This window comes from Nematolebias whitei, chromosome 2 (genome assembly GCF_014905685.2).
Source record: "Nematolebias whitei isolate Nwh7 chromosome 2, NemWhi1, whole genome shotgun sequence".
NCBI lineage: Eukaryota > Metazoa > Chordata > Actinopteri > Cyprinodontiformes > Rivulidae > Nematolebias > Nematolebias whitei.
This window is the reverse complement of record NC_056499.1, coordinates 21,701,105-21,724,564: the sequence shown is the minus strand read 5'-3', so window position 1 is coordinate 21,724,564 and position 23,460 is coordinate 21,701,105. Positions and strand designations below refer to the sequence as shown.

At 40.3% G+C, this 23,460-nt stretch overlaps 1 protein-coding gene across 1 annotated transcript in view; it reads right to left on the bottom strand.

Annotated features, from left to right (window-relative positions):
- LOC119430110 (RNA polymerase II elongation factor ELL2) overlaps nucleotides 1-22,558 on the bottom strand; it is a 30,870-nt gene extending 8,312 nt beyond the window's left edge. Inside the window, exons 1-5 of the mRNA XM_037697548.1 lie at nucleotides 22,421-22,558; nucleotides 21,924-21,971; nucleotides 7,513-7,640; nucleotides 3,853-4,016; nucleotides 120-364 (exon numbers count right to left, since the gene is read on the bottom strand). Coding sequence (XP_037553476.1) covers nucleotides 120-364; nucleotides 3,853-4,016; nucleotides 7,513-7,640; nucleotides 21,924-21,971; nucleotides 22,421-22,558 — 723 coding nt within the window. The remainder of the gene's footprint in view (nucleotides 1-119; nucleotides 365-3,852; nucleotides 4,017-7,512; nucleotides 7,641-21,923; nucleotides 21,972-22,420) is intronic.
- Between the last annotated feature and the right edge of the window lie 902 nt (nucleotides 22,559-23,460).

Genomic DNA, 23,460 nt, shown 5'->3' with positions numbered 1-23,460 from the left:
GCAAATGACAATATTCATAGTCTGTTGCTTTGTTTTAATGTGACAAGTGTAAAAGCACAAGCTGTGCAAAATTATGTGTCCAAACATATTAAGAGTAAAATTACAGGAAATGCTTTTACCTCCTCCAGTACGGCGTTCAGCTCGGCCTTGTCCTTGGCTCCGGCTCGTTCTCTCTCCAGCCACAGAAGCAGCTCCGGTTTCCTGTACGACTTCAGTGCCAGCAGGTGGATGATGCGTTCCTTCAAGGGCTTCTGAATGAGGGCGGCCATGTTGTCACTCCTCCGGATGCTAGTTGGCTGTTTATAGAAGTTACTTTCCGAAGCAGACGCAGAAGATGGCCTCTTCTGGTACTTGACACACTTACCTGAACACAAAGAGTTTGAAAATGACTTATAGATACAGGTCTGTCAAAGGTGACGTCAGACTGAACCATTAAAGAGCAAAGAGTTTATTACGATGTGTTGGGGAGGACTCTCAGCTACTACCACACCAAGTTGTAGCTCAATATCTAAACAACTGACTGGGCTTTAGACATTTTTGATTTTGCTAAAGCTGTAACAACCAACCTGATTCAAGCTGAATCCAAAGGTTAATCAGTTGTAGATGTTCATCCAGGAATTACGTTCTTAGATTTTCAGTTAGATGGAATAATTTTTATTACCCACATTTATCTTTTAATAATCATAATCTATGAATCACATGTGCACACAGGTCTGACACCATTTTCTTTCCTACATCAGATGTAAACATATGGTTATCACTTACCATAATTTTTACTGTACAATCACAGTTTTTTTGCATAAAATTAGCATGCCTGGGACTTATACAGTGAAGAGATGTATTTATGTTTTTTTTTCTCCATATTTATAAAACAATTTTTGACTGAGATCTGACAATTTTGTTCATTCTGACATGGAAAATATTGAACACTACCATTTTCAGCTGCTAGAGGGCCCTCGACTAATATGGCAAACCAAGTGTCTCATTAATAGGTAAAAGTGGCTATTAATGAAACACTTGGCTTGCCATACCAAGCCACCTTCATCTCGCTCGGGAACTCCTGGAGCAAACGTCAAATCAGCTGCATTTCACTGCGCCGCCCAGGCGAAAGGCAACAGATTTGACAATTAAAGTGCATTTATTACGGAAAAGTTCAACTGAGACACAACTTTACTATAATGTCGAGCAAACAAATTGTTTTTAGGCGGTTAACTTGTTAAATCTAGAAGAAATGCATAGCGAGTCGTCCCTCTGCGTGCTACCGCTTCCACGAGTTGGCTTTTGAAATACAGCTGATTTGACTGTCAAAGTGCATTTATTAAGGAAAAGTTAGACTGAAACACACCTTTGCTATAATTTTGATCAAACAAATAATTGTTTTTAAGTGTTAATCAAGTTAAATCCTTGTTAAAGTTCTCCCGTGCACGCTCCCTCGGCCACCATTTGGCAGCCAATCGATTTTTGGCACAACATCAACTCACATTTCCAGGTTGTCGGCTGTGACGTGTAACAAACACGACGCATCAGTGGCAATGCATAATAGATGTGACTATATGGCGAAGCGATGTAGTTATGTTTTTTTTCCACTTTATTAGACACATTTGGACTGATGCGACTTATATGGCGGTGTGACGTGTACGGCGGCAAGTACGGTACATCCCTTTTTCAAACAGATGGGGCATGCTCCAGCAGTGAAAGCTACCCCTCTGCCTAATCCTAACTTAACGTCAAAATAAAGTGGAAATTAGGGTTGAATGTTTATAAAAGAGACTGTACGTCATGCATTTCAAACCATCAATCGGGGGCGTACTCTGACTAGAAGAAGCTACACAAATGTTTTATGTTCTGGTTTTTAATATGTGTAGCAAAAAAATAAAACAAAGCTGCTTGTTTAAGAATCTGCTGCCTCCGAATACTTAGTTGGATGTCAGTAGGATTTTTAACCTTAATAATAAATAAAAGATTTAGTCCATGCTATGACAACGATAGAAGGCAGAGAACTTGCTCTGGTTTTACCTCTGCTGTGTTGTACGTGCCGGCGAGTGTGCGGTGAGATAACTGTTAAAGGAGAAGTTGAGCAGACTCTTATCAATGACGGTCATTTGTATTACTACAGTTGTAGGTATTTGTATGAGGGCTTTAAAATTATGGCTTTACTCATTTATTTGACCAAAAATACAGACTGATTTATGACAAAAGGAGAAAACGGAGTGGAAATAAAGCAGTCTGCAGAAGATGTTTGCTCATGCAGCAGCATTTTTGGTGCCTTAGTGTTAAATCCCCCCCCCAGTTTGGCTTGTCGGACTGGTAAAACAACTGTTACACAGCGTCCTGATCCCTAAAGCTAAAAATCATTAATTCATCAATAACAAATTGCCTTTTGAATTTAGAAAGTTGGACTTTTAGGACTTTTCAATTTGGAAATTGTACAGAGACGCCCCTTTTTACTGTGCTGTGTTTGATTTATCTTGATTGGTGGCTGCTAGGTGTGACATTCTCCTTTACGTGTCAGAAGGAAATATTTGTTTAGCAAAAATGTACTTTTAAAACATTTTTTAAAGTCAAGTCTATGCAGAAAAATCCTGGAAGTTTTAACACCGCCATAAAATGTGAGATCATTTGGTTAAATTTAAGCTTTATCAGTGACAAGTACCAAGCCGGTGCGTGGTATCATTACGTACATCCTGGATGCACTTTAGCAGTTAGACAGAAAGGTTTTCCTGCACCGGTCCCCCTATCTGACCTTCAAAGCTCAGATTAACCTGCAGTGGGATTAGCACAGAGAGGTAGCTTTCACTCAAACATGCCCCATATGTTTGCAGAACAGATACAAGCAATACTTATATGTTTACACCTGAGGAAAGATTAAAAAATATATATATTAAAATATTGTAAATGTGACCTCCACCTCATTATATATCAAGCTATTAAACGTTTAATAAATTGTGAGCGAGACGGACGCTTTATCGGGTTTAGAATGTGGTAAACTCTGCGTTTTGTAGAAGTGAGAGTGCAGTTTTAAGCCGTTCCTTTCCACATACGCTGTAGTTGCTTCGTCATCTTCACCTTAAGATCTTAAGTTACACAAGTTACACAACTGACACTGTCTGCATTTGATCCAGATCAGCCAGAGTTTCAGCCTCCCAGGAGCTCCAGCCCTGACACAGAAGTCCAGAACTGGGCCGTGACAACTTGTTGCACAACTCCAACAAAAGTTTGGAGAAGAGAACGTAGAGGCAGAGAAAGTAGATGTGTGTCTCATGTTCGCATCATTAACGTGCTGCAAACATGTTTAGGGTAGAAAAACGCACAAATATATCAGTGTCACTTTTTATTTAACAAGTTTGTTGTTGAATTTTACAAATAAAAAATAAGGTATTTTTGCTATTTGTTTATTTTATTTTATTTTTTAAAGAAATTATCTCATTTAGTCTCATGTATATGCCTGTTTTTCTTTTTGTCGTTATGTTTTTTGTGAATAATACCACAAGTCTAAGTAACAAACAATCTTTTTTATAAATCATTTGTAAAAACTTTTTTTAAACTAAAACCAAAAGCTAACAAAAATATTGGGACTTGTTTAACCAAAAGCCTGGCCTGCACATCTGGTTTTATTACTCATCTCAACATAAAACGTCTGGTTTTCAGCTTCAAGCAATGAACACCAATATTTTTATTCCTATTGCATTTATTGCCACTGTTATATTTCCATTTTTGCTTTTTTTATGACATCAATGTGTCTACAAACAGTCTCCTGTCCCTTTAAGAGTAAATTAATTTCCAGTGAAACCTCCCGGTGAGTTTTGATGCTCGTTATTTTTCCCCACACTGGGGCCTTTAATCTGCTCTTACTGGGATGTGTGGCTCCAGGTTTGATTTCAATGGCTGAGCGGCTCCAGCTGTCCTTCTCCACCTGAGACATCCTCTCACGAGTCATCTGGTAGGAGTCGTCAGTGGCGCACACGGTGATCTTGTCCTGGATGCTGCCTTGACCTTCCAGCTGCTCACGGCCGTCACTACAAAACAAATCAAGCGCACGGCCGTTAAAGTTCAGGCTTTCTGCTGACCTTACAGTAAACTCTGTAGAGATCTCGTCCCGTAGGCTAATGGTGTCCACGCAGCTTAACGGGGCTTTGTGCAGGAGTTCTTGACATATGTTATGTCATGGGCTAGATTTAGCCCTGCAGCCTGGTCCCAAACAGGACAGAGCTGGTGGAAAAGCACCATGATTACTTTGGCTCCGTCAGCATGCTTGCACAACGAGGATCATCTTGAATAAAGGCAAATTGCTTCAAACATGAACCTGGAGTGCATGAATGCTTTAAGGAGGATTTAGGGCACAGTCAAATCCCATTTTTATTACTGTATATGAAAAATACAATCCTTCTATCCTCATCTATTCAATGTTAATTACATGTGTGGCCACCTAACCGTTTTCCTTTTTATTCTTCAAATTTAAAAAGGCAGATGCAGACAGGGAGATCCTGCTCTCACGCTGCTGCCCTGCTTTTCTTGGCTTCAGCAAGAGACAAAAACTAAAAGCAGTAAACAGAAATGCAGCACGGCTCAGCTTCCCAAGCATATACTGTATGTTCCCACTTTAGCTTTCAGTAATGACAGGTTCAGACCAAAAAAACCAGAGGAAATTACAGCTGGTCCACAGTGTGTCCAGCAAGCTGAAAGATAGTAGTCTCTCATAATGTTCATGAGCATAAAGAAATTAAAAAGAGATAGTCCAGCCCATTTCAGTTCTGGAGTTTTATGTATCAGGACAATAAAAAAACAATTTGACCTTTTCCAAGTTCGAAAACGAATCAAACTTGAGCTCAAAGCAAACGGAGGGCATCATTCCTTAAACAAAAGGTTGTGTGAGAAAAATTAGGGCCATGTTGACACTGCGTGTCTTAATGCTCAATTACAATTTCTTGCTCAGATCAGATTTTTTTGTGTGTCTAATCGTTTACATCATAATTTAAATGTGGCCGATGCCAGACTCAAGTGTGAACAGTCTATGGAACTGAAATGACCTGCATGTGCAGAAGACGTGATGTCGCACAAAGCACGCTGTTTTTACAGACGTAAATATGGATGCTACACACGTTAGCATGAGTGTCAATTCTGAAGTTGTTGTCCAACCAGAACTCAAATGATCTGAAATGCTTGTTTTGTCCAATTTTTACATGTGATCTTTCCATTTCCCGCCTACTCTGATGCAGAATTGCACTTTTGGAATGGGAGCGACGTACTGAAAGTGACACAAACTCAAGTATCGATCCCATCACGTTAGCATCAATACAATCCGACACGAACATCAGTGTTAGTTTTCTGCTGTGCATCGTCAATCATCCAGGACATGGCAGATGAACAAAGACACAGCAACTGGACTTCTGTTCTGTAGCTGAAGAAATGCAGAGGTGTTCAACAATTAAAACTGCACGAGGATGGAAAAATTATTATTAAACCTTGGATCGATCCACATACCCCGACCTTAGTGATGTAAAAGTTGGATGAAATGCGACATGACCATTCAGACTGCAGCTCCTTTGAAAACATCAGGTGTGCATCTGATTTAGTACCACATAAGGAAAAGACCTGGTCAGAACTGAGAAAAAATAAAATAAAATAAAGATTTGTCATGCTCATAATGTCAATAAACAAAAAGATGAGCCAGAAATTATTATTTTTTTAATCTAAATCTGATTAAGTCAACTTTTGCCTGCAGTGTGAACGTAGCCCAAGTCCACTCCTTAATGAACAGCGTCACCTTTTGACAAAAACAAAAACAAACATATCAGCACAACCACCCCGTACAGCAAGGATAAAGCATGAAGGTGGAGGGATAATGATTTAGGCTTTTTTTTAAGCCACAGGACCTGAGCAACGTGCAGTTATTGAATCGATCATGAACTCCTCTGTAAGTCAAAGGATTCTACGGTCCAATATGAGACCATCTGTCTGACAGCTGAAGCTTGGGCCAAACTGGGTCGTACAACAAGACCGTGACCTCAACCCCGGCAGAAAATCTTCAACAGAATGACTGAAGAAGAAAAGAATCAAAGCGCTGCAATGGCACAAAGTCCAGACCTCAGCCTGGTTGAAAGGTTGTGAAGAACCTTCAGAGAGAGCTGTGCAGAAGCAAATGTCTGCAAACCTCAATGAACTGAAGAAACACTGTAATGAAGAGTTGACCAAAATTATTCCACAATATAAAAACTGATCAAGTCCAACATACAACACATACTTCAAGAACTTGCTGTTAAAGATGTCTCTACGACAGGGGTCTGCAACTTTTTTGATCGAATGAGCCATTTCTGCCATTTGGCTCATTAAATACAACGTGGCTGGAGTTGCAAAACCTGCTTATCAACTGCTGACCCGTGGGCCACTTGGAGGTCGATGGATGAGGGCTTTTTCTGACCAGTTGAGGTGACATTATAAAACTAAAAATATGTAATGAATATTTACATTTATTGATATTTTAACATTTTAGCGTAAAAGGACAGACCAAAAGTAGAGAAAAATTGTTTATACTGAGTCTCTGCAGGCTCATGTGAATATTTTTATCTGATTGAAAATTAAGTGAAGTAATAAAACAACAAAGTCCATGCTCAATAATCCAGGTAAAAAAATCCAACATTCTTCAGTCGTCATCAGGACAGTTTCTTTTTTTGTGCTGAAACGTTTCGCCTTCAATCTGGAAGGCTTCATCATTCAAGGAAACAACAAAACTGATTCTTCCCCCAACAGCTTCCTCCAAAGTGGAACAAACCAGTTCTGCTTGTGATAAGATGGTCTCTTTGGTACGCCCCTCCTCCATTGCCGGCCCTCTTCCTTGTTGACAGTCTTGTCAAACTGATTGAAGTTACGGAAAATTTATGCATTTTTCTGGACAAGTTATTGATTTTTATTTAATGTTTTAGTGAGAAAGATCCCGCTGTAAGCCTAGGGGTTGGATAAATGAAGTAGCTAAATGTAATCAACATAATTCTCTCCTTGTATTAGTGGTATCCTTAACAAATTTACAGAAAATTGACAGAAAACTGCATTTTCAACTGCAAAACTAGCATTTTTGGTTGTGGGTATAAAAATAATGAATAAAATTAAATATCACGTTAGATTTGGTCAACGCTTCAAAGGGTCACAGATGAGAGACTAAAGAGTTGCATGTGGCCCCAGAGCCACAGTTCTAGGAGCTCCTGGATCACATGGTGGATTTACTGGTAGTTTACCCCCCCCCCCCCCCCCCCCCACACACAAACACAGCTTTTCAATTTCGTCTTCATTTTTATTGTCAGATATAACGACACAGTAAAGTCTTTTATGTTTTTTGTTTTTTTTGTACACTTGAGGTTAGATTTGAATAATTTTAGAAAACCCTAAAATTCAAAGGAAGAGGGCCTTCTTTTTCTGACGACTATACAAAGACAAGGAAGAAAAGCTTCTGGGGTAAAAAGTGTTGCAAACATGAGTTCAGATGTCTTTCACCCAACCCACGGGAACATAAAGCCTTACTTTGAGACATACTGATGGACGCAGTCGAAGCTGGCTTGAGGCTGGTCTTTGCTGTCGCTTGATAAATAGAAGGTGAAGACCCGGAAAGCAGAAGGTGCCTCTGGTGTCGCAGCTGGAATCTTGATGCACTGTAGACCACATGAAAACAAGAGTTTTAAAGGTGGTATTCAAACAGAACACAAACGTGTGACAGGGAAATTTGTGTAGGCACACAAAATCATTTATTTACAGTAAATGCACCTAGTGTTTTCTTGTCCTTGTACACAGGCTCTGAACTGAATCATGTGGAGTAAAAAAATGTAATAATCAAAAAACAATAAACCAGTTTTACACGTCTGGTGCCTACAAATTGTTTAAACCTTCTTTAATGTCTCTCAAAGATTTTATGCATCTTAATTGCCTTTAAAATAGTGAACCGTCTTCACAAAAGCAGAGATTATCTACACAGCAGAAATTCTAACGATGCTGCCAAGTGCACTGTAGCCAAAACACATGGCTGCACAAGTCAAGGTTCCTGCAATCTATCAGCATGAATTAACACATATTTGTATAACCCAGCAGTCTGCACAGTCAAATGGAGTCTTAAATGGAGTCAATAATGCAAAAAAAGCTCATCGTTTCTCCCTCAGGCAACAGTTTGTTACATTCAACAAGAGTGACGCTATCAAAACTCCTCAAGGGGATTTTTTCCTTTCTTTTAGCAGCCACCTTCTTAAGTTTTCTGACATAAAACCTCACCGTTTTAATACCTCATCTTTGGCAGAATTGATCTAGCCGTTTGCCTCCAGTAAGATGGCAGATAACAAACTGTTCCCCAGGATCTGCTGAATCTAATAATAGGCCCAAGTCAGCACCAAGCTCATCCTGTGTGTTCAGAAATGACCACACGGGGCCTGAAGTGGGTCCAAATGCTGCTAAAGATGTCAACAGTCGGCCAAAAAAGCCCCCAAAGAAAACCCATGATGGGTGTGCTAAAAGTTCCTCAGTCAACAAGATTTTTTTTCTGACGGGGATTCTTTCCAGCCCACAAAATTAATCTGTTCTCAGCTTTTTCTTTTGCAACAAGTGCCGTGTTAAAAAACAAAGCAAATAAAAAATAAGAAAAATAAAACTGAACTGTTTTAAACCAGCTTAGGTAAAGACAAAAGGAAAAAGTGGAAATATATTTTTTGATTTTGTTTAAGACTACAAAGCCCCAGCTGAGGAACGGAAATAATCCACACACAATTTAAAAAAAAGTGCAAAAACTGATCAAACTAACAAAGCAGACATTACGCTGCACCAGTTTGTTTAAATTATATTTACATGTAAATCTATAGGATCAATAAAAACACCAGGAATGCTCTTAGTTGAGTTTTCAAACTTTCAATCTGTTTGCTACAACTCGTTTCCTTCTCTGACGAGTCCTCACTGAGATCGACGCAAGCAGTCACAATGTTTTATGTAAAACATCTGTATAAATTAATTCAATCAGAAAAAACTCAGTCTGAGGAAAAACCAGTAAAAGAAACCAGTGAATCATGTTACACAGTGATTGAATGTATACGGAAACCGTTTGGCACATGCATTAATCTCCCATCAGAGTTCTTGAGAGTAATCTGATTACAGCTACTGTTGGGAATATGCAGGAAATCAGGAAAACATCCCCGACGGAGACGAATGAGGCACCGAGAAATATACAATCAAATCATGTGCCATGTTGGAGAAGCTGTCACAACCCCACATGAAGCCAATCAGATATATTACACATTTAGGAAGTTTAAGATGATGATAAGTAAAAACAACTTTAATAAAAATCAGCAGAAAACTTACATTTTGATCATCTCCATCATTTAGGAGAGTCTTGAGTGGTCAGTTTTTTTTATATGCAATTCATAAAATAAAGAGATTATCGGTGCATAAACAGAATACAAACGAAAATGTTGATCTGCACCACAAATGTAAATAAATGAGACTCGGTGACAGACGGACTTTAATAAATTAGGAAATAGGAATAAAAAAGTTCAAATGTGCAGGACTTTTAATCCAGTCCTTGATGTTTCTATCTTCTATTTGCAGTCCTGCAAAACTTCTCAGTGTTTGCTAAAAACAACAACAGCCATCGGATCGGAGATTGCAACAAAGCGACGTGGACGCCGGCTCTTCTGTTCTTATCAGCTGGCTGCACATGTCTTCACAAGCAGGCCTTCACCACAGGAATCTATACAAACTACATTCAGCTGTGCTCTGGCACCACAGCAGCTTTTACACTGCTGGTCAGGTGGGTCACAGTTTCTTACATAACATGTTTCAAAGCATCCTGTCAGTGTGTGGTGTTTGACCCCTGCTAATACTGAGCGCCTCAAAGTTAACTCTGGAGTCTTGGTGTTTATCAAAGAGAGATATCCATCCATCTGTTATCTTCCGCTTGTTCTGAAGTCAGGTCGTGGGGGCAGCAGCTTGAGCAGGGAGGCCCAGACATCTCTCTCCACAGCCACCTCTTCCAGCTCTTCTGGGAGCGTTCAAAGGCCAACCGAGAGACAGTCTCTCCAGCATGTCCTGGGTCTTCCCCAGGGTCTCCTGCCAGTCAGACATGCCCAAGGCAACTCCCTAGGGAGGCGCCCAGGGAGCATCCTGACCAGATGGTCGAACCACCTTAACTGGCTCTTCTCGATGTGGAGGAGTAGCGGTTCTACTCTGAGTCTCTCCTGGATAACTGAACTTCTCACCCTATCTCTAAGGGAGAGTCCAGCTACCCTGCGGAGGAAACATTTCAACCACTTGCATCCGAGATCTCATTCTTTCGATTCCATCCAGAGTTCAACAAAAGATGAACAAAACCACAAGATACTTTAACTCCTCCACTCGAGGCAGAACCTCACCCTCAACTCGAAGAGCGCAATCTACTCGTTTCCAACTAAAGACCATGGGCTCAGATTTGAAGGTGCTGATCCTCGTCCTGGAGGCTTCACACTCGTCTGCAAACCGTTACAGTGAGAGCTGAAGATCATGGCACGATGACGCCAACAGGACCACATCGTCTGCAAAGAGCAGAGATGGAATCCTGAGGCCACCAAACCGGACTCCCTCCACTCCCTGGCTGCACCAGGAAATTCTGTCCATGAAAGTCATGAACAGAATCAGTGACAATGAGCAGCCCTAGTGGAACATATGGAATATAGTGAAAACTCTGCGCAAATTAAAAAAAAAAAATTAAATAAAAAAAAACACACACACAAGTGAACCGCGACATAGTGAGGAACGACTGTAAAATTATTAAAAAAGGATATCACTGGCCTAAATACTACTTCATGCACAGTGCCTTGGCTGTAGAATCTCAAGAATACAGTATATAGGACACATTATACGCCCATTGGCAAACCATTATACAGCAATCTGCAGCAGACAATCCAAGTCCTTGCATAATATTTGACCTTGATTTGTGACCTTGACCTTGAAGCAGAGGCGATTAAATGTGTATGTGACTATGTGATGATGCACGTGTATGAAAAAGGTTTGAAAGCTCATCATCCAGGTAGATAAAAAAATATATATATATCACAAAAAAAGGGTTGCATCATGTCATATGGACGGTTTCTTTTTGAGAGAAACGTTTCATCTTTCATCCGAAAGACTTCATCAGTCTGAGGCCTGCCACCAAGATCTGTCTTACAAATAGCACCTCCTTGATGTGTTTCGAAGCAGCCCTCTGTGAAATTCCCAGAAACTGGCTTTAACACATGCTAAAAAAGAGACCATGCATCCAAAACAATCAACCATCATGTACAACAATCAAAAGTTTTGGGCCAGATGACCAACTTGCTACTCACAGAAACATCCTGAGGACAAAGTTTTGGTAGACAGTGGACCAGAAGTTATGGGCGAGACAAGAGAAGGTTTATGGACAGAGATTATACCATGATGTGTCCTGCTTTTGATGGGCGTATTTAAGCTTTGCTACTAAAACAGACTTTTCCCACTGAAAAGTTATTAAACATTGAAAACAGAAGTTTGTAAAGACTTGTCCCTCTATTTTATAAACCGCACACAGCTTTGCCAACAAATATTCAGTTAAAAAAATAAAAATAAAATAAACTGATCGTTGCTTCGGTTATTCAACTTTGGACAAAATTTCTCTCTCGGTATCAGTATCTTTTAAACTGTTGTAAAATCACAGACTTCAACCAGATCATACGTTAGTCTTTTTTGAACCACAACCAGTCATATGTCAGGCTGCACAAGTGCTGAGGAATCCTACGGATTTAGCAGAACAACAAACAATGACACTGATGTTATTAAAGATTACAGGCAGATGTTGCAATTTGTGGAAAGGCTCTAAACCCTGGGTCTACCCCCTCATCTGTTTTGGAAACAGCTCAGCACAACACCTGCTGCACACACACCAGTGTTAGTGCAAAGCTATGGTGTCCTAAACATATTTCTCTTTCATTCCAACACCTGGCACGTACCGAGCTCCAGAGATGTGGTAAACCCAAAGTAAAATCTACCACAAACTTGCCACTTTGTTAATGAGCCAGTTCCTCCATGTCCCTCTACAGCAGCAACATTTAACAATTCATCTTCTGAGCTCACTGTGTTGTCAAGCAGGATTCCTGCTGCTACAGATGTCCTGCCATGCAGCCAACAAAGCAGCACTCGCTGGCATTTATCTTTTGACGGCCGCTTATACAACCTCCACTGGCACATTTCTGGCCTCCCTGCTGTGGAAACTACAAGAAGCACGCTCGTTCCCAGCCGCCAAGGCCCACACCAAAGCCTACTGCGCTCCCCCTCGAGAGGCACGCAGTGCAGCTTCAAGTCAGAGGGGAGCTCTGACACTTTCAAGCATTTAACCAACCATGAATAAAGAAACATTTAAGGAATTTCTTTCAAGTAAAAATATTCTGCCAATATGTGGGTTAATGCTAATCTTTGTGATCTTCAGTGAAGCAAAATGAATAGTTAGGATGGTAAAAACAAGCGGTGAAAGGTTTATTTGAAGAAAACGACTATTACAAATGCTTTGGTTGTTACTTTTTGTGGTTTTATAAAGGGTTTCTCATGCCCGAGAGCCAAAAAGCAAAAATTTAAAGGAGTGTTTCTACATTTTAACCTGTAAACCAGGCTAATGGAGCTTCTTTTTCTGGTTGTTCCACGTCTTCACTTATTCCCTTTTTGTTAAAGATTTAAATTCCTTCAGTTCTTGCCTGCAGAGCCATGTCCATCCCTTAGACTGCCTGTCTCCTTCTCTGTCACTGTGTGTGCTCTCATCAATCTTTCTCTAAAGCATTACTGATAACACAAGCCTACCTCTCCATCTGTTTAGCTTGTTTTGTTTTTTTTTACTTCATAGTCTTCTCAATCTCACTCAACACCTGTGAGTTTTTAAACATATCAGTACACAGGCAGAGGTGTCTAAATATCAAATGGCATAAATAACACAAATGCAACAAGAGAAATTGCATTTCCTGCAAAAATGCCATGTGAATGCTTGTTGCAGAACTTGCTGAAAAACTGCTGAAATTAGCTAAAAACTGCTGAAATTAGCTAAAAAATGCTGAAATGCAGCTGAAATGGAAGAGCAAGCCTAAATTAGTAGAAGAAAGCAGAAAGAAAACATATTTGCTGAATTAGGTTTAAATAAGCTAAATGAGCACAAAAAATAGGAATTTAGTTTAAAAAAAGCTGAAATTAGCTGAAAAGTCAGAAAGAAGCTTAAACTACCAAAAGGAAGTGGAAAGATCTGAAATTAGCTCAAAAAATGTGGAGTTAGCTGAAAAAGCTAAAATTAACATAAAACATCTAAATAGCTGCTGAAATAACTGAAACTAGCAGAAAAAAGCTTAAATTAGTAGAAAGAAGTTAAATAGTATGAGAGTAGTAGAAATTACCACAAAATACTTGAATTTACCTGAAAACAGTTAAAACTAACTAAAAGCAATGCTAAAAATATAGCTAAAAAGGTAAACAAGCTTAAAACAAGTTCGGGGGAGTGGTGGCACAGAGGCTAGGGAAGATGGGCCTGTGATCAGAAAGTCGCAAGTTCAACTCCCGGTCCAATCAACAAAATGTGGGTAGAAAAGGTGAAACACCCATAACTGCCTCCACCCTCATTTGCCCCACTCTGAGCCCCTGAGCAAGGCCCTTAAAGTAACCCCCCATCATCTGCTCCCAAAAACAGGTCTCTCTTGAAAATGAGTTCTCGTGACTCAAAGGGTAAATGGGGGAAAAAAAAATGGAGAAAAAAACGCAAAAGAAAGCAGAAAGAACGTTTGCCCAATTAGGCTGAAAGAAGCAGAAACGAGCACAACAAAGTGGAAAGTATATGAAAAAGCTGAAATTAGCAAAACAAACGGCTGAAAAGGAGCTGAAAAGCAGAAAGAAGCTTAAATTGCCAGAAGGAAGTGGAAAGAGCACATTTATGCTGAACTTGGCTAGAAAAAGTTAAAACGAGTGCAAAAAATGTGGAATTAGCTGAAAAATATTAAATTAGCATAAAACAGCTAAATAGTAGCTGAAATAGTAGAAAAAGTTGAAACTAGTATAAATAAACTGAAAGGAGCATAACAAGTTGAAATTAGCAGAAAGAAGTTATAAGAAGCACAAAACAAATTGTAGTTTGCAGAAATAATCTAAAAGGATCACAAAACAGCTGAAATTAGCTGAAAGTAGCTGAAAAAAAACTTTAAATTTGCACAAGGAAGATGAAAGAAGCTGAAGCAGAACAAAATATGAAAGGAGCAGTAAAATGTAAACAGATCTAAAGATTTGAAGGATGTAAAATGAGCTCAATTCATTTTCTATGAAAAATAAAATGTCAGAAAAGGCAAAATATTTCAAAAAGCTAAAGTTGCACCATTCATTCATTCAACCATTTTTTTTTTTTATAAAGATTGATCACATTGAGCCTCGGTAGCTCATTTACAAGTGAGATCTGTTGCACCAATACCAAAAGTCATAGCAGTATTGTCCTGAAAGAGCTGAACGTTTTGATATGCGACTTGTTGAAATAGAATAAAAACTGCGGGACGAGAATCACACTGAAAAATATTTGGAAGAAAAATGGATCACAATAGTGTAAATGCTTCATAAACATTCACACAATTAAGAAAAAGGTATTCTAAAAACACAGTGCCATGATTCGGTACAGATAAGAGATCAAGCCAAAGTTCCTGAATAGGTTTAATGGGTTTGTTCTGCTGACAGGATGTGTGTGAACGCTAACCTGTATTCATCAAAAAGGAAAGGAAAAAACAAACATCATCATGCTGGTTTGATGAACAGTCATATTTTTGGGCTAAGCGTTGCTTATCATGAGCCACAAACTTTTCAAACTTAAATTTTTAATCACATGATCACGTTTGTTGTGCTGCCGTCAGGATTTTGGCGGAGTTTAACCAGCTAGTGTCTGATCAAAAACATTTACTGGCATGCAAACGCTTGAATTTAAACCTTTCAGGTTTTCTTCTTTTTTGAACAAAGATTTAAAAATTTTAGCAGTGGCCACGTTTACATGGACATAAGTAATCGGATTAAACGGCCACTCGGAATAAAAAGTCATGGATTCAAGGTTCGTCATTGTCGTTTGCATCACATGTGGTACATGAGGTGGGACAAAATTGTGTAAAAAAAAAATGTGTTAATCAAAAAAAATGCGTCATGTAAACACCCCATTCAGATTATTCTGAGCGGATTCAGCTCGATCCGAATGAATTTATAATCCAAATGAGAGGGGTGGTTTATGCCAAGTCATAATCAGAACGGTGTGCATGTAAATTGTAAACACTTAATCTGAACATTTTATTCCCATCTTGGAAAACTGACCTGACTGCGCATGCGAGACCTATGTCAACCTCACGTATTTCCACCTGGCTAGATGCTAATATGTCGGGGAAGCAAAATAGGTTGTTGAGCGACAACATTTCTACTAAAATTTTGAAAGAGCTCAAAATTATCTGTATTACATGTAGCTCAATCAGGGAGTGCAGTAACGTCTCCACTGCCATTAAACCTGGCGCGGGTCCATTTCGGGCGCTCATGTTTGTTTATGTTCATCACAGAAGTAGAACTTCTTCTGTGCTTTTTTATAAGGAGAGATTACCGCTCTGCGCATGTCAGTACTTCTATTCTGAATCAAAGCCTGCTGCATGTAAACGCTCATCATGATCGGATTGTGCCCATGTAAATGATACATTTCAATCCAATCAAAGAATTTTGCTCATGTAAACATAGCTACTAGGGCTAATTTTTCACAGATAGTTACTTTAATCCTTGCTACACTCCAGATGTTTGCTCCTGGAATCAGATACCATCCTACACTTTGACAACATTGGGTTTATTTTTTTAGGGGATCTTTTCATTGACTCTGTAACACATCAAAATTTGTGTGGAAAAGGTGAAGCACCCACACCTGCCTCCACACTCAGCTGTGCAGACAAAAAGAAGTCATGATTTTCAAAAACTAGATGCTCAAAACATGGCTGCATGGCCCGCTGGTCACTTAGTTGCAAACACAGGACTCTGAGATCTGAGTAGCCAAATGGTCTAAAGGTTGATGCCCAGTGAGATACCTTCAAGGTTCATCAACTTTTGACAACAACAACAAAAAATGTATCCAAACTTTTATACATTTGGCAATTATCCCACACATGAGAAATGTCAACACTAATGCAGTAAAAAAAACTATTTATGATTATAATCTAGAAAAACTTATATGAAACGTCTTCAGCTTCAGAATAGATGTGCAGTTGTTTTGTTTTTGTAACATTATTTTTTGGATTGACAATGACCTGGATGACTGAGAATCTTCGCCAGCATATTCATGCCTATACTGTCGTATTCTGCACATATTACTGAGAGGCTGCTCAGACAAGGTGACAACATGTATCCTGTGGGATTCATTTGTAAGAATCAGCTGAAGTGCATCTGTTCAGACGTCCAATTAAAGCAATCATCAACGTGCTGTACGTCCTGAGAAACTTCAGGATTAGATCCCAATTAGCAGACATATATGCAAATAAACCTGTGTCCTGATGCATGCACAATAATCCAAGTAGATAAATCTAACAAGGTTAAGTCAGGTCCAATGGATGGATTCTTCTTTGTTGAAATATACCTGTAGATGACATGACAAGTCAGTGTGTCACTGAGCAGCGACACAGTGTTTGTCTACCAACGTCAGTCGCTTCGGCATATAAATCGCATTTATTATGCGTTTATTTAATGGTCAAAACTGCTTTATTTCGCCTGGGCGGCGCAGTACCATCCATCCATCACAGCCGGAGCCACTAGCTCTCCAGCGTTCCTCCGCCTACACCAGCTGAGTAAAGTGAGTGCACATGGGAGGACTTGCTGTTGCAGTTCTTCAAAATTTAAAGCGTCAGTCAAAAACTGTGTTATGAATATGGAAAAAAAAACATATACAAGTCGCTTCGGCAAGTTGCAGGACTGACAAATTTATGTAAAAAAACTGCGACTTGTACACTAGAAAATAAGTACATTCAGTGATCTGAACCATTTTTTTTTCCAAAGATGTTCATCTGTCAGAAATGTTTCCACATGCTGAAGCTGCAGAAGGAGAAAGGACAATTTTCTTGGTTTAATCGACACGTAAAGTCAATTGAACAAAAACTGTGAAAGACTGCTGTGGGTGCACGGGGCTTATGTTTCCTGCAAGCTTTTGGTTGAATGTGGGTTCTGGGTGTAGATCTCATCCAGGCTATTGTTTCCACATCCTCTGCAGACTGAGTAATGGCCTTCTGAAAACAGGCTGTCTTTTGTCCCCGCCTCCTCGGCTCTGGAGTGGGATGCCATGGCACTGCTTCCCCTTTATGGAGGATGGGAGGAGAGGAGGAGGGGGAGACATGCAGGAGGAAGAAGAAGAAGTTGTAGAGGGGGGAGTAAAACCTGTCGCCACCACCGCTGTCTGTTATCAGCAGGAGACGAGTCACTTGGGACCGGCAGCTAATGCAAACTAATCCAGCGGGTCTGAGCTCCAGCTCCTCTCAGCAAGGTGTAATCTGCATTAGTACCACTCACACAAGTCTGGGGATGAGCAAACATCTCACACAGAAGCTCAGACAGCCTGCCACGGCCCTCTTCCTCACCGCCCTTCAGTAAACGCCACTTCTCATCATCTCATCGTAAACAAAAGAGGTGAATTGTTCCCAGGACCACAAGTTGACACATGCCACTAAAAACACCCCCCCCGCCCCTCTACAATGGAGGACACAGATGCCAAACAATGTGTGCTTGTGCTTCTCGTTGCATGGAAGAAAGAGGAAGAAGGGGGCAGCAGGGCTGAACAGGAAAGAAAGAAAAAGATTTTTGTGGGTTTTTACGATTCCTCCGTCAATCAGCTTGAAACCTGGAGCTGCACGGAGTCTCCTCTGCTGCTGCTGCTGCTAAGACGTGAGTGATTAATGTGGTCGCCTCGAATGGGAGACAGTGCGTGTAATCAAGTCCCAGCCTGTAATAACCTTCGCATTCCTTTTCATTTATAATTTCACAGAGGGAGAGCTGCTGCCAGAGGTGAACGCTCGAGAGGTGAGGGAGAGAAGAGCAGGGATAGACAGAGAGCCACCAGCGTCCCTGAAAGTTACGCCTCTACTGCTGGGAAGGAGGCAGCTCTATCTGCTGCCCGAGGGCCAAACTATCAACAGGTTGTGGGTCAAAACCCCCGACAAGATCTGAGAAGAATTCTCAGCGCACCTGTGCGACACACGCGCAGAGCGGTGGAGTCTGTTGGGAACTTTTGGATGCTTTTGTGCGAGCTTCGAACACCCTGCACTCACACTCTCCCTTAACCAACATGTAGCAGAATGAGTACTTAGATCATTGCAAGCTCACATCTAAAGTTTCTACTACAATACGAGTTATGTGCAATAATGCAGTTATGCAGGGACACAAGCAAACCCTGAGGGCACGACATGACACATCTGGACTGACGGCAGTCTGCTGGGATGAAAAACTTGATTCATTTTGGGAGATCCAGGCAGAGTGCCAGCCTGCATTTTCCTGATCATTGCAACTCAAACCAGAGGAGGCTCACAGGGTCTCTGCTGCCTAAACGCACACAGTGACAAAAATCTTCCATTCGAAATACAAAGATACAGTAGTCCCTCACTACTCTGCAGTTCGACTTTCGCAAACTCGCTCTTTTGCGGTTTTGCAAAGCAACATTGTACTTGGACAAACAAAGTGTACTCACAAAATTGGGACAGTACGTGATACTGTACAGTAAAAAGTTACCGAAAAAATTAAATACTTTGGAGAGGCGCCGCCATTTTGTAGTTTTCACTCAATAAGCCTACATTGTATCCCCGCTCATAACAACTACATCTCCCAGAAGCCCCGTTGCCTTATGCTGAAACAGGGAAAGTTTTGATCTGATCATAAAAAGTTCGGTGCTTATTCATACAGTGACTTCAGCACACAGCGCATGCAGAGAGCTGCACAGAACCAACCTGGAACAAGAGCAGAACCGGACCTCCAGACCTAACGGCGAATCTGAGAGCTGCTAGCCGGCCCACAAGGACCTGAGCGGGAATGTGCCGTTGTAGGGCTGGCCTCTCTCCGGAGCCCACCGGGACTTTTTCCATCCCTCTATCGAGCCACTCAATCAAACCACCGTGCGGTCCCACACCAGCCACCTGAGGGTCCAGCCCCCCCACAAAAATAATGCACTTTGGTGCTCAAGGGCTGCACAGAACTGGACCTGAGCAAAACTGGCAGGGTATGTCTGCGGAACCATAACCGAGCCGCTGTTTCTGCAGAGATGGTGAGTAAAACTTTGCAGTACTGTACAGTTAAAATGACGTAAGTTTAAGAGTTTAGAACATTACGGGTTTCGTCGCTGAAAGATGGGTCTGCAGAAATGGAACCGAGTCGGACCGGAACCGAGCGCTGCTACTGTTCTGCAGAGCTGGTGAGTAAAATTTAGTAGCTACATGTACAGTATGGTACGTATGTTGTTAAACTGAAGTAAGTTTAAGAGTTTAGAACATTGCAAGAGTGTGGGGTTTCTAAAGCCTTAATATATATATATATATAAATACTCGAATAAATATAATGTTGCTACTTCGCAGATTTTCACTTACTGCGGAGGGGATCCTGAACGTAACCCCCGCAATAAACCAGGGACTACTTTACTACCAGTAAGTGCTGAAAAAAAGGACAGGATAAAGGAGGTGGGACACAAATTAATTAAGCCCCCAGACCACACATGGCAAATCATAAACAAACACACTCGCTTAAAAAGCAAACCATCCACACCCAGAGCGTTGCAAACCCATTTCAAAAGGTGAGAAACACTAAACACATGAAAGCGTGCGCTGCATCTCATGCACCAACTCAGCAGAAAAGGTGTGTTTGCTGCACAGAATTACACAAAGTGGGAGTCCAACCTGGGAACGGGACAGAACAATTAGCAGGTCAGAGTTCATGTCATGTCTCTCACTACAGAATAAAGTGTGCCACGTGCACTCCTGGGTGTCTGAGTCAAGCAGACAGAGAAAGCTAAAGCAAACAGGAGTCCTGATGCCTCAGTCTGTAATCAGGAGCTTTACAGCTCCTGTAATTACTTCTAAACACTCATTTGGCTAATAACCTTAGCTCTGTGTGGAATATGATGAGGGGTGTGAACTTTTCTGTCATTTCTATAGACAAACGTCTCACTCAGCTCTTCAGTCACTTCTCTCGTGTTAGATCTTACTCACTTGAATCCTTATGAAAGTAGCACTTCTTGAAAAATGTGCGCTACCTTTTGAGATGATGTGCGATCTGTTGGAGCTCAGAGTACATTTCGACCACACCAGATTTTAGCTCAACATCTGTAAAAATGAGTGCGTTAAAGCCATAGTTGTGTTTGCTAAGGTTGATTAGGTGTGGCGGTCATCTTATATTGGGTCAACTCAAATAGAAAATCAATTGTAGAGGTACATTTGTGCATTTGTTTCTTACAGCTCCGGTAAAATTTATCCAATGGTTCATGAGGTATTTTGCTAACAGACAGTCTAACGAATACACACACAGTTTGCCTGTTTATCGTGACTGTAAATGATCGGAAAGTCCCTTTTGCATGCAACACAAGGTTAGTAAATATTGTAAAACAAAAAATGACTGTTTTTTTTAACAGATTTTTAACAATGGAGCAATTTCTAATAAAATATACTCCAACAAAGTAAAGTTTTGCTTCAATCCCTTTGCTCTTACTCCCACAGCTTCAGACATGCAGACTACCTTTCATTGCCACACACCTGTTTACGGGAGGTTGCAGTTCCTATCTACACAGACAAAACTCCCTCATAACTGAAGGCAACAGCGAAATGACCCATTCTTCATCTTTAAAGGGATAGTTCAGATGTTCTGAAGCAGAGTTCTGTGGAAAGTTGATGATCAATCAATACATGTTGTAGAACGTTCTTAGAACGACGCCTGAACGCTCTCTCTTTAAAGCTTAACTACACTCCCCTTGGCAAAAACAAAATCCTACACGAGACAATCAGCAGCACCAGGTCAGACTCTTCAGGTGCTTTTCAATTTATGCAAAATAAAGGCGACACGCAACTCTAACGTGCACCTATACTGGTTTAAAACCAGTTTGTTGACCCCCTCAGCACCTTCCTAAACTCACCAGCCCTCTGCTCATCCTATCGTGACAGGAAGGGGGTTGGAACTCTTTCAAACCAACCTGTGCTATTAGAATTGACTGATAAGTAAGTATTCCCCAAGGACGCAGCTGCTTCTTACTGAAGTCAAAACACACACAGCTCAGGCTGTTTACTCCAGATCACGCCTCAGTATCGAGTTCCTCGCTCGGATATTATGTCTTAATGTCTCAAACCTGCACAGACACACCAATACGGCATTAAACTGTATTTCCACTAAAGGAAACATCATGCACAAGAGGCTGCGCTGGATGAATGCAACCCATTTGACTCATAATAGCTCATGTTGAGTCTGGCTCTGACAACGTATATGCTCACCTCTCTCTCTCCGCTTCACCTTCTCATCCTTTTTTCTCCAGCGCCGCCTCACTGACCCAACAAATCCTGCACACAGTCACCAGCCCTGACCCAGTAACCTGCACGACTCCTATCTGCTGCAGAGGAGCACACTCAGGCTCCTTATCCCTGAGCTATCAGAGCAGCACAGTGGGGCGCGGTGAGTCATCAGCAAAGCATGATGAGGACAAGAAAAATAAGAAATTATTTGCTCTCGTTTTGAATTAAAAAACCCTGAAAGTCAGTGAGATATCAACCACTCGTCCTGCAACACAGTTTCATCCTTTCAAGCAAATGAGCTAAAGTTGTGTGGGTTTAAACAGATAGAATATCAAAAAATAAAGAGTGGTAAACTTCATTTAGTTGGCTCTTTTATAAAAAAAAAATAGAATAATCTGGGCAAACAAGGGAAAAAAAGTCCAAACTTACCCCTTGGTTTTTGCTGAAACATATAGATGGCTGACTTTGTAAAGCTCCCTAAGGGTGAGAGAGGAACAGAAATAATTGTAATTAAAGCACAATTATGTAGAGCTCTGATTAAAAATGTAAGCTGAAGTTACACAGTCAGCTGCAGCTGCTTGTGAGACAAAAAAAATAAATAAAAAACCAGCCTGATTGTCAATACTTGGCTGGGAAATCTGGATTTTTGTCGTGAAACAACAGAGAGAGTAGAGGCTTGTTTGTAATGACAGGGTTCGGTTCTGTCTGTTCTGGGGCGTCAGAGGCAGCTGGTGGTTCTGACAGCAGTGACTACACGACAACCTGAACTCTGACAGGAATTTAAAAAATAAAGAAAAGCTGTGTAGGAAAAAAACACCTGGTGTGTTACCAAAACGCACCAGAGAAGCTACGTTTTACTAAAAACGTTAGCTGAAACTTTTTAGGCGTAAGAAACAAAAAGAAAGAAAAAAAAAGAAACACGATACCTTGAGGTTCTGGTAAGCCTCCAGCGCCCTGACAGCCGTGTCCGTCAGCTTGACGTGGTACAGCGTTATGTCGGGGCTGTTTTTGTCCGTTTTTCCACAGGACAGACCATAGCGGTGCTCCTGCCTGAGTGAAGCCATCGCTGGCCCTTCTCTCAGTCCTGCAGCTCGAGCTGCTTTCCTCCGAGCGCCGCGTGCGTCCTGCTACGTCACGACGTAGGCGGGGACAACCCCTCCCCTTTGACTAGGTTTCTGCTCTGAGAGTGTATGGCAAGCCATTTTAACATAAAATCGATTTGTCTGACTACCTGTAGTTATGTTCTAGATATCTAAAAAATGAGTTTTGACTAAGAACAACTATGGGGTGCCGTTTGTAAAATTACATTCAAAATTTAACAATATTTTGGTTTATTTAGTTTTTCATAAGAAAAAAATAGTTTGTTTTGTTTTCAGTCATATTTTCACCATGTCATTCATGCATTTTAAATGTCATAGTTCCAAAGTAAATATTTGATTTACAAGCTAAATATTTAGTTTACAAACTAAATACTTAACTTGTAAGTTAAATATTTAGTTAGCAAGCTAAATATTTAGTTTACACACTAAATGTTCATGTCCAAGATAAATATTTAATTTACAAACTAAATATTTAACTTGCAAGTTAAATATTTAGGTCTGAGATAAATATTTAGTTAGCAAATTAAATATTTATTTGGGAAATGAAATGTTTAGTTTGGAAAATAAATATTTAAGTCTGAGCTAAATATTTAGTTAGCAAATTAAATATTTATTTTGGAAATTAAATGTTTAGTTTGGAAAATAAATATTTAGATTGGAATTTATTATTGTATTTACACTCAAATATTTAATTTACTATCTAAATATTTAACATGCAAGTTAAATATTTAGCTCAAACCTAAATATTTAAATTGCATGTTAAATATTTATTTTAGAAATTAAATTTTTGGCTTGGAAAATAAATATTTAAGTCCAAAATAAATATTTAGTTAGCAAATTAAATATTTAGTTTATAAATTAAATGT